We start from the raw sequence: 12277 nt of genomic DNA, 5'->3' as shown, positions 1-12277 counted from the left end.
CGGCTTCTGACGGTAGGCGTTCCTTTTGGAACGCCCCCGTCTGGGAGGCCCACCAAAGGGGGCGTGCTGTCAATCAACATCGACAGCACGCCCCCTTTGATCAGACACAACGAGTGAAGGAAAGTCCTTCGCTCGTCGCGTCTCGCGCATGCGCACGACAGAGCTCCCTCCCGCATGCACAGTGCACAACATCGACCCACTTGCGAGCGGACAGCCGCTCGCGAGTGGGTCTGAATCAGGCCCAAAGTCTCATATTACAAATTCATACCCCACTGACACAATGTATCTTGTTAATACAGAACTCTACAGTGATACACTTTTCCAGCTAAATATGATGATTGAATTGTGATGAATTAAATTGTCAATAACTGTATAATCTTATAGTAGAACGCTCTCATACAAATTGAATTGATAGATGAGGGAACTCAATTTATCATCTAAATTGATGGATCGTTCACTATGCTAGTAATAATTATTATGGTTAAATATCCTCATAATTTCTCAGCAATATGCATATATTTTAGAGAAATCATAAAAAAATGCTATCCCACGGCGCTCAGGGCAAGCACCCCGCTCGCCCTGCCCTAGTTACGCCACTGACCACAGTACAGGATATGTGGAAGTCCTGAACCTCAACTTTGTTGGGTTGCCATGCTAATTATTGTGGTTGATTTGTAAGTGCTCCACAGCACCGGACACTGGACTTGATTCAAACCCGCTCGCTAGATGTGTTTGCATGCATCCATCTGCTGTCAAAGTATGCAAATCCGGTGATCGCACGGCAAGGCAATAGCACGCCCACTATTTCTTGGCATGCGATCGCGGTATGCATTTAGATGCCCACCAGCCTATCTTAAGACGCCCACTTATACACGTCATCTCCAAGAAGTGTATGCAACAATCGGTACACTTGTGGCAGACCATACCTTACCGCAAGCACTGCGAGTGCTTCAGTGTAAAATTCAGCCATGTGACGTGTACTATGACTCTGCGTCTTAATTATACAAGCCTATTAAACGGCGTTAAGATGCTCAGACACGCCTGTATTCGCACCACCACTCCCCCCGTTTCCATCGACCAACCCTTGTTGCCACCCACAAACGCCTCGTCCTGTCAGTCAAACTAGCGAGGTGTCTATGCACATGGGGCGATCGCTTTGCAATCGCATGGACTGGTTCACGCACGCGCACTGCGCTGCATACGCAAACATCGGCAGGCTGTGTGTGAACGCATCCTAGCGAGCGGGTCTGGATCGTGACAACTGTGCGTACATGCGTGCGGCATCCATTCAGTGCAGGGAGGTGACTAGCGGCAGCCCAGCTGCTGATGGAGTACTGCCCCTGTGGTGTGATCACCCTTTGCCTGTTAACACTGTTTTTCTACTATATACTGTGCAGGAACTGTTTTCAGAATTATCTTTTCTGCTCACTGACTTTAATTTATGTTACATCAATTCCGTGTCATGAAGTGAATCTTATACCAGTCAGTGGAAACAAAGAGGTATATTGGCATGAGAACCATCTTGCCACTTATGGCTCTGTGTGTATTGTGCTTACCTTTTTTGTCTCCCTCCATCAGGCGTTTTGCCCAGATTATGTCACGATTCACGATAAATGTGTTTTCTGACAGATCACGGATAGAAGTTATGTAAGGACCAAACTCATGAGCAGCCTCTCTATCATCTTGTTCAAAGATTGAGACATCTGAAATACATGAATGCACATCTGTTGTTATGCTAAGTCTGGTTATTTAGAAACTGCAAAACTTGTGGAACCCCCATACTTGTTTTATTACTGTGAGGCAGATGTTTCAAACTAAGAGAGGTGGAGAAGTTTCCTATAGCAACTAGGGATGTGCGCCGACCCCGTGTTTTGGTTTTGGATCTGTATGTCCTTCGTGTTTTGGATCTGGATTTGGTTTTCTCAAAACTGCCCTTGCGTGGTTTGGTTTTGGATCTGTATTTTTTTTTTCACAAATCGATAAAAATTGCTAAAATCACATACTTTGGGCTTTTTTTGTTCCTACAGTATTATTAACCTCAATAACATTCATTTCCACTCGTTTCCAGTCAATTTTGACCACCTCACAGCTCACAATATTGGTTTCATCTGATTTAAGCCAAAAATTTGCACCACCTAAGCAGCAGCAGTGGGCGGCACAAACACGTGGCAGTTCAACTTTCAACATGCCATATAAGGAAACATATGTGTTCATTAATCAAGAGGCCTGAGGAAGGTGGAGTATGTATGTAGTTAAAGACAGGGACAGGAAGGGTTGATTGGTAGTAAATTTAATTTAATTTTTTGATTCCAAAGTAAATTTATGAGGGGAGAGAATGGGTGAACAATATGTCCCATGTTTTGCCCACAAAATCAACTTGGTGGTTCAGAATATTTTTTTTAAATTAAAGGGGCATGCAGGAGATGCTGTCTGTGGCCTTAAACATTTCTGGACTTTTTTGGCATTCAGCAGCTGCATGTCAAAGATTGCAGCAGCTGTGGCAGTTCAACTTCCAACATGGCACATCAGGAAACAAATATTTTTATTATTCAAGAGGCCTGAGGGAGTTTGAGTATTTATGTAGTTGAAGGCAGGGAAAGCAATATTTCATTAGTAGTAAATTTAATTTCATTATTTGATTCCGAAGCAAATTTATGAGAAAGGGGAGGAGGGGAGGCATTTTAAAAATATTTAAATCATTCACATCAGTCCCTGCCCTAGAAGAATCCTGGAGGGCTATGCCTGCTGCTGGGACTGGATTTTCATCCCAGAAGGGGACCAAGAAGACTACTAGTAGTACTTAAAAAACAATTGACTAGTAAACAATACTTTGCAGGGGGGAGAAAGTATGACAGCAGTCACCCAGTTGCACAATGGATCACTGACACCATAACATCTATGCTGGTATTAGATGTGCATCCAATATCCGCCAATAATGCAGTGAATACTAATCAGTAGTAGGAGTCAAAAAAGGGAAGGAGTATAATAAGCACCCACCAATATTAAGTACCACAAAGATGAATGTTCAGGGGACCGTAACTGATATCGGCAAAGACTGCACGTGTGCAGTAGCGCAACCAGCCCCAGAACCAAGAAGCAAAGTGATTGCATTAATGATTACTTTACTTTTGCACATTGCAGGGACAAAACCCTATAGGAGCCCCTGTCCCTGCATGTGTTGATTAATACATTTTGGCAATCCTCAGGAGGAGATTTATCAAAGCTTGGAGAGAGATAAAGTGGAGAGATAAAGTATTGACCAATCAGCAATTGTCAAACACAGCATGTATGATGACAGCTAAAATTTGATTGGTTGGTACTTTATCTCTTTCCACTTTCTCTGCTTGGGGCGGGATGCATCAAGCTTTGCAATTTGCATGGGATGCTTCCCACCACTCATCGCATGCATGCCGGTAAGTGCTGTCTTTTGCGATAGAGGGACTTCCGAGTCTATGACCCAGAAGTCCTGTGCATCCATCGAGTGACACATGCACCGTGGCGTTTCCCACATCATCCATGCCCCGGAATGTATTATATTCTGGGGCTTGGTGCATATGCAGAGAAAGTCCAAACCTCCAAATACTTCATTCTTGGAGGTTTGAACGCAAAAATCGCAATACTTAATTTTTGGAGGTTTGAACGCAAAAATCGCAATACTTCATCCCGCCCTTCAAACTTTAATAAATCTCCCCCTTAATTTCTTATTGTTTCGATAAGTGGTATCAAGAAATAATAATTATTGGGTCTATTACCCGCTAATTAATAAATATGCCCCTTATTGTTATATTGTAGGAAATAGATGTTCACTTCTTACCGTTTATATCAAAATTCTTTAACATATCCAGCAAATTAAGTCGAAACGCAGGAATTCTGGAAATCTCCACATAGTCCTGAATAGTTGTGCATGGTGAGGTTGTGATGGTCTCTTCTGGTGAAATGTCCATATTATCCTGTGTTAATGAAAAAGGTGACAAAGGTAAGTAGATAAATATTGGCAGAACCTATTGTGTCGATATGTGTCAGCTGTGTGTGATGGTGTAACTAGACCTAGGGGGACCCACAACAATATTTTCACAGGCCCCTCTAGGTCCCCGGTCCCCCTCCCCTCGGTCCTTGCACCCCCCACCCACTCCTCACTCCCCTCGACTTACTTGCTACGTGGCCACGGTGTGCAGGGTAGGCACACTGCTTTTCCTGGTAGAATTGGTCTTATCTTGAAGCAGGCTTGCCTACCCTCCCGATTTGGCCGGGAGCCTCCCGATTTTCGGGAGCCGCTCCCGGCCCCCCGGAAAGGCAGGCAAGCCTCCCGGCAGCCGGCAACCCTCCCGACCACCCCCAAGAATAAACGCAAAACCCCCGCAGTGGGGGGGCGGTGACGTGATTTGCGTTGAATCGCGTCATCGTGGCCCCGTCCCCTGGTTCACAATGCCAAAAATAATGGCATTGTGAAGAGGGGGCGGGGCTACAATGACGCGATCACGCAGCTCCACCCCGGCTCCGCCCCCAAAAGTGACATCATGGCCGGGCACGCCCCCCGCTGTTAGCTGACAATCAGCTCCCTCCCGGTAGGAGGGAACTGATTGTTGGCAAGTATGTCTTGTGAAGGCCATTGGCAGACGCTATTGCAGCTGCGACTTTATAGTAATGACGCAGCTGATGGGCTTTTTACTGTGACGCCCACTAGCTGTGGCGCTAATCTGCCACCATGCATACAAAGACGCACCATTGGAAATTGCACCAGCCCTATGGAGGTGCAGAATATCTGTCTGCACATAGCCACCGGTGCCAGCGCAACTGCGGATAAAGCAGCAGTCGCACTTGCCTTGGTAGCCACCCCCTAGTTACCTCCCGGGAATGCCCTCTGGAATTGCCTCTCTCTGCATCCAAATTCGTTCTGCAGCTCCCAGTGGTAACCATCAGGACGGAGATTGGCTCTGATGTACGCACAGACTGAAAACTTTGGCCACTTGCATCAAATGCCACAACAGCGTCCACCTCTGAATGTGGCCCTTTATGTGGCTCCTAAGCAAAGTGCTTCTCCCCACTGCAATAAAGTATCTGGGGTCAGTTTGTTTACTAAGGGCCCGATTCAGCATCAGACTTAAAAATACTGATGTTTACACAGTTCAAGCGACTATTTGCCATTGCGCATGCAAGTTAGTCGCACTGTGCGCATGCAGCGATTGCATTGCGATTACACATACACATGTGACCCTACTTTACTATTAAATTCAGATTATCTGTGCGTCTGCTATGCTTTTAGGCTAATTCTATAGTGCCTCCACCCAAGCCTTGTATATATGATAGCTAGCTACCAGGGGCTGGCTTGGGAGAACCCCTATCTGTGGGAGAGAATGTTTGAGAAAGGTTATCCCCTTTTACCAAACCCGGTCATAAACAAATTACTGATGACATATATCTGACACAAATACAGACTTTATTAGGCTGGAACGTTTCAGGACGCAGATCTTATGAAAGAGGGTTATACTAAGGATGCACAATAATATAATGCATAATTCACACAAAAATGATGGTCACATTAGTTACACAATGTAACATTAAACCACAAGCACATATCTACTCTTACAAATGGATTGAATAAATAACACTCCTACTACATACTTTAATATGGGTGAGGACACCTATTCTATAATCTTTAGTTATATACTTTCTTCACTAACTTAATTGTATATACTGTATATATATATATATATATATATATATATATAACTGTATACAAACTCTTGGGTTAGATACACATTACCCACCCACAGTTTGGTTTCCACTGTAATAGTTTCTGTACCTATTGGTTTACCTTTTATAATACACTTACAGTGTTACCACAATATTAGTAAATACATATAAATAACTATATTGTTCTTTAAAATAAATAATGGTCAATCCTTTACCATTGTTTTGCTTCTTCAAACTAAGGACCAGAAAGAGATAATATATGGCAGCTAAAGTATTAACCCTTAAATAAATGGCTATCAGAACAGAACTTATTGATCCTCCATTACTTCCACATTACATGTTCCATACTGAGAAGTTGGTTAGCATAACAATCACTGTGTGAAGAAAGTTGATGTATATATATGCATATATATGCATATATATATATATATATATATATATATATATATGGGTTTATCAAAGCTGGATAAAATGATAGTTTTGTTATCTTCCTGCAGGTGATGATTGCACATGGGAATATCCTCCACTGAATAGTATTACAACCTAGATATAGGTGATGCGATGCACACAGTTAAGCTGCAGCTGTAGTTTTGAAGGGTATATATAATTATATGTTATGTGACTATTGTCTGTATATATGCTGAGTGAGGCAGGTGAACGCAGTCACTTAATGTAAGGTCAAAGGCTGTTTCTTAGGCTGTTGTACTTAGTGAATGCCTCAATGAGGTTATAGAAGCCTTACACCTGTCTGGCTCTGGCTGAAGCTGACTGACTTCCAGGTTGTGTGGCTGCGTTCTGTCACAGAGCTCCTGATATAATAGTAGTAAGCAGTCTAGTATTAGATATACCCAGATGCTGCAGTCTTATTTCACTAGTCACTGAGGAGGGCTGCAGGGGACATTTCTGCCTTCACAATTATGCCCATAGTATGATATGTTAGAGGATCTTTTCTGTGTATAAGTTAGTGGGTATAGTATTAGTAAGAAGGGAATATAGGGCTGTCACTGTGGAGAGATTACAGACCTCTCCCAACGTATTCCAGTCAGCACCAGCGGTTACTGACAGCTCTGGCTGCTCCCCTCAGACATTAGGTAAGTTCTCTCTCTGCTTAAAGGGGCAGAAATCTGCTCTGATCCCCCTACTCAATGGCTGCCACTCATCACTTCTCCTCATCTGCTGTCCACTTTAGAGAGCACGGGCTCCGTCTCTCTACATCAGGGACCTGTCTCAGACTCCCGCCTCTTTCAGTCGTCACCTCAGGTCAGCTGTGCTCTAACTGACCCCTCTCTCCAACTGTCACTTCTCCTCAGTGTCCGTGTGCACAGTGAGCAGAACTAGCTCTAACTGACCCCTCTCTCCAACTGTCACTTCTCCTCAGTGTCCGTGTGCACAGTGAGCAGAACTAGCTCTAACTGACCCCTCTCTCCAACTGTCACTTCTCCTCAGTGTCCGTGTGCACAGTGAGCAGAACTAGCTCTAACTGACCCCTCTCTCCAACTGTCACTTCTCCTCAGTGTCCGTGTGCACAGTGAGCAGAACTAGCTCTAACTGACCCCTCTCTCCAACTGTCACTTCTCCTCAGTGTCCGTGTGCACAGTGAGCAGAACTAGCTCTAACTGACCCCTCTCTCCAACTGTCACTTCTCCTCAGTGTCCGTGTGCACAGTGAGCAGAACTAGCTCTAACTGGTTTTAGGCATCCAGAACCTTCTGGATGATTCTGGCCCACACCACCAGTTATGTATAAGTACACATATTATTACATATTTGTGGTACAATTATACTTATATTAACCATTAAACAGAGATAATAGTTATATAATAATACTTATATTTCAATTCTTAACACAGTTCATATAGTCATATCACCTGTTTGCTGGATTAACCCTAAATAGAGGTTACACACAGAGTACCCACTCTGTCAGAATCCCAGCGCTGGCATCCTGAAGGTAGGTAGCGAGGTTGGGTGGAGGGTTAGCGCTAGGCACTAAGGGGAGGGTTAGGTTTAGAGTGCAGGGAGGGGGAGGTTAGGTTTAGGCACTAGGGGCAGTATTCAATTAGTTTTGTACCCGCAATACTTTTTCGCCTGCCAGACTTTTCGCCTACATGGCGTATTTTCGCCGCGGTAACTTATCGTGCACCTTCCCGCGATTCGCCCTATTCAGTTCCAAAACACACGAAAACGCAACCGGCGAATGCAAACCAGGCGTGCTTTCGGAAATGAGGAAATCAACCTGACACCCCATAAAAGATGCACTAACATTGGGGACCAATGTACATGCCCCCGAATAGCTCTAGTAAATAAAGTTATTTGGGGTACTTAAGCTGTGTTAATTGCCTTTAATTAGCGTCTTTGCACTAGTGGTGAAGAATAGCATAAAGCAGGTTTTTTTGGAGAAAATAAGTAGTCCTGTCAAATTTGGGGTACTTGAAAATGGGTGCAAGCATGGTTTAAAGTCGCTAAAGTTAAGTTTAAACGCCTCTTCAGCAAGCACCTGCAATCAAATAAACACCTACCCCATACTTGCAGACCCACCAAAAGACTATATTGCTAGTTTTTAAGTTTGTACCCCCACTTTGCACTTTTTTGCCCCTTTTTCTAAGTCATTTTTTGGGGTGTTCCTCTATTTTTTTTAGTTGTTTTTTGACACAGTAATCCTTTGGGGGGCTGTCCCAAGGGTGCTGGGTGGTTTCCCCACCTTTGCACCCCTAAATAGCGATTTTGCACTTTTTTTCTCCACCTATTCATAGGCGAATTTTTTTCACCTATTACATTGCATTCCGTTTTCGCGTATGCGAAAAGTGAATGGAATTGAATACGGTGATACTTTTCCGACATGCTAAAAGTCGCAATCGGCGATACTTTTCTGCGGATCACAGCTTTTTCGCTTCTAATTGAATACAGGCCATGGGGGGGAGTTAAGTTCAGGACCGGGGAGGGAGGGTTAGGGTAGGGAGAGGGGGAGGGTTAGGATACCTACCGACAGATGTCGGTATCCTAACCCTGTCAGAATGCCGGTGACGGGATTTTGACCGCTGGGATCCCGAGTCCCGGCATCCCGTACCCATCCCTCTCTGATATATGGCATTTAATATATTTGTGTGTCACACCTTATAAAAGTAATATAATACTGACTGAAATGTTTCATTTACATAAAATACATTACATTTGCATTGATTCTTACCTTCTTGTGAGTAATTGTAGGCTGGCCGGGTTCACTGAAATAAATAAACAGAGCTGCATTTATTCTAGTGCATTAAATATGGATTATAGGTATAAACTGAAGACTCAAAATGACAACTATCTTCTAGGTACATGTGTTCAGGTGTAATGCTGATAAATGACCATATCTAACTCACGTACGTTTGGAAGCTACAGTACCACTTTGTATAAGACACAATGCAGCAACATATAATTGTGTTTCTATTTCAGAATTATTTTGTTTTTCAAGATCTCTTAACTATTAAAGGTTTCCCACTGTGGCCAGTTCTATAGAGAGGAGCAAAGATGCTTTGCTGAAAACTGAACACACCCGAAACGAGTCCCGACTCTGGTCTCTCGCCAAGTTCGGGACTCGGATTTAGAAACCGGATTACGATTATTTTGGATTGCATGTAAATCCATCCCTCGTGATTTAATTTGCTGTGAGGTGCTCAAAGTTGACTGGAATTTTCTGATTTTATTTTTATTTCATGATTTTAGCAGTTTTTATCCATTTTTAAAGAAATCCAATATCAAAAGTAAGACCAAACCAAAACACTTCAGGGTGGTTTTACCAAATTCAAAACATGGGGATCTGCACACACCTCTAGTCATTTCTAACTTCAGTCCTAAGAAGAAACTCCAACATCCAAATATGTGCTACATGTGAGGTGAAGGACATTCTAAACTCTCAAGGGCTCACATACTGTATCAAACCTCCTAGAGAGCTGAAGTACAGAAGTTGTCCATAGCAACCTATTCGCTTCCAACCGTCATTTTATAGACTGTGCTAGATAAATGATGGTTTGAAACTGGTTGCTATGGGCAACTTCTCCACTTTGTCTCTCTTGGGGGGAGATGTGTCAAGCCTTGGAGAGAGATAAAGTAGAGAAGTTGCCTAAAGCAACTAATCAGCTTCTAGCTGTCATTTATCTAGCACAGCCGCTGACTGGTTGCTTTGAGGAACTTCTATATTTTACCTCTCCAAGAGCGGGATGCCTGACGGATCTCACTGGCGATGCGATGCATTCCACTGGTCTTCGCATGCATACTGGCATTGGTAACGCTGGTATGCATGATGATCACCGCAAAGGACCGCTCTGTTGGTAAGAGCATCCGGCATCCTTCTGCGCATGCCGTGGTTGCAGGGGGGGATCTGATTGGATCCATCTATCAGCACTCTCCCGTTAGAAGCCCATAGGCATCTATCAGGAAGATGGTGTTACCCACTGCAACCACGGGGGCTTGATGCATATGAAAAATGGAGGGGTTTGACTCCATTTCTCCCTTTGATGCATCACGCCCCAAGTCTTGCTACATCTCTCCATGGAAGGTGTGGTACATCAGTCTTTATGAGGGGCAGGTTAGACCTCACTGGAGCCTCTTATGGTGCAAGGAAATATAAATAACCTGAATACAGTGTAGTATATAATTCCCACTGATACTGTACACTTTCCTGCTGCTTAGATGGGACATTACCTGCCCAGCAGGAACAGGGTAAAGGGCCAGGACCAACCCAGTATTGTGACATCAGCCATGGGGGATAGCAGCACAGCACAGGAAGTGTCACTCTGCCCCGGTGTCTGATTTACCACATCAGAATAGAAAGCTTCTGGCTTACAACAACCATACATAGAGATAGATATACAGATATATCTACATAGTGTGGATCCATAGCTTCCACTTCAATGCCGGAAGAGCCAGGTCACTGCAGACCCGGCTCCGGTGTAAACGGCGCCAACTCGGAAATATCCTGGGACGGCACCGGGGAAGTTCCGGGTCTGATCCGGATTGAAACCCTGTTCCAACCTCTGGGTCAGACCCGGAACTTTGGTATAAAAGCAGTATAACTTGCTCTGCTCTCTAAAACATTATAGTGGAGATGTATCAAACCTTAGACAGAGGTAAGGTGGAGAAGTTGCCCTTAGCAACCAATCAGCATCTACTAGAGCTATCATTTATCTAGCACAGTCTATAAAATGACAGAGGTTGATTGTTTGCTAACTGCAACTCCTCCCTTTTATCTCTTTCGAAGGTTCGATGCATCTCTCCCATTGTGTGAGTTTTAGACAGTAGTCGGGACTGACTAAAACCGGGAATCACACTAACTAGCAGTAGAATGAAGAAAACCCAGCACTCACCTGTTTCAGTCCTTACTCTCTGCTTGTCAGTGTCTTCTGAGGAGCAGAGTACTGTATATTTATAATGTGCATCGTGGGCGTTCCCACATGTTACTGGAAAGCATGCCAGACATCCAGGTGTTCCTGCCTCACCTGACTCACAGTTTTCTTACTTAATTGGCTCTGCATTGATAAGTGTTTATAAACTGGTTCTGTATGTGTTACACAATTCAAATCATCTTTACAGTATAATTATAATGAGGAAATAGGAGTTATAATCTGTAAAAGTCAATAATTTTAGACATTACAGAATTTCTAAATGAGATAATATAAGCAGGATGTATCAAGCATCGCATTTTGGATGCAACACAGATAGAAGTGTACAATTGCGATTAAAATCATGAAGGACAGTTCTTCTAAAATTGCCTGCCCTTTGCCATAAGAGGACCTTTGGGCTTATAACCCGGGAGGCCTTCTGCACATTAGCAGGCCGTGGGGGACCCTGGGAGGGGAAATATTGTTAACGAAAGGTAGTCCATAGGTTCTACTAGGCAACACCAACTATAGATGGGAAATGAGGTCAAACCTCAGAAAACTGCGTTTTCTACTTCAGGGTCCATAGGGGTCCACAGGGTGACCTTGGGGTATAGCTGGATCCTGGATCCTCGGGCACCACAGAGTTAAAGCTTTTAGCTGCTCCCAGGATGCACTTGGGTCCAACCTCCCCTATACCCCACCCCCGAGCCACAGGCACCTCAGTTTAAGATGGTGCCAGGCCGGAGTCGGGTCACCCTGCGGGGGGGGTCTGCAGGAGCAGCCCCCTAAAGCTTTTTTAACTTAGTTACATTTATTTATTTTTTGACTACAGTTTTTTCTTTTTCTCCAGAGCGGCAGCGATGGGCTGTCTGTACAGACGCCCACGCTGCCGCTCCTTCTCCCTGCTGGCGCCGCGACGCCAGCACTGAACTGGGGATCGCGGCGGGGGAAGCCAGAGTCTGTACTAGCCGGACTCTGGCTTCCCCCGGGACTGCTGCCGGAGGACGCCGGGGAGATCAGGTAAGCCGCGCACCGCTGATTAGCGGCGGTGCGCGGGTTCCTTTTAAATGCAGTCCCGGGGGCGCTAGCGGTGGCGGCGGGCCCCCCCTCCATCGAAGGCATACCCCGCCAGACCACTAGACCACCAGGGTAATTAAGCGGCAAGCGGGATGCCGCAACCTTGGGGGTTAAATATGCTAGCCAGGGGAGGAAGCCTTCCCTGTCAGCG

At 44.7% G+C, this 12277-nt stretch overlaps 1 protein-coding gene across 1 annotated transcript in view; it reads right to left on the bottom strand.

The window, feature by feature from the left end:
• LOC148509236 (uncharacterized) overlaps nucleotides 1–11073 on the bottom strand; it is a 31711-nt gene extending 20638 nt beyond the window's left edge. The window contains exons 1-4 of the mRNA XM_088443192.1: nucleotides 11035–11073; nucleotides 8877–8910; nucleotides 3815–3950; nucleotides 1557–1703 (exon numbers count right to left, since the gene is read on the bottom strand). Coding sequence (XP_088299318.1) covers nucleotides 1557–1703; nucleotides 3815–3944 — 277 coding nt within the window. The 5' untranslated portion in view covers nucleotides 3945–3950; nucleotides 8877–8910; nucleotides 11035–11073. The remainder of the gene's footprint in view (nucleotides 1–1556; nucleotides 1704–3814; nucleotides 3951–8876; nucleotides 8911–11034) is intronic.
• Nucleotides 11074–12277: the final 1204 nt, after the last annotated feature.

Source organism: Taudactylus pleione, unplaced genomic scaffold, assembly GCF_031769625.1.
Source record: "Taudactylus pleione unplaced genomic scaffold, aTauple2 ptg000329l, whole genome shotgun sequence".
Classification (NCBI taxonomy): Eukaryota; Metazoa; Chordata; class Amphibia; order Anura; family Myobatrachidae; genus Taudactylus; species Taudactylus pleione.
The sequence above is the reverse complement of the archived record's forward strand: the minus strand, read 5'-3'. Positions and strand labels throughout refer to the sequence as shown.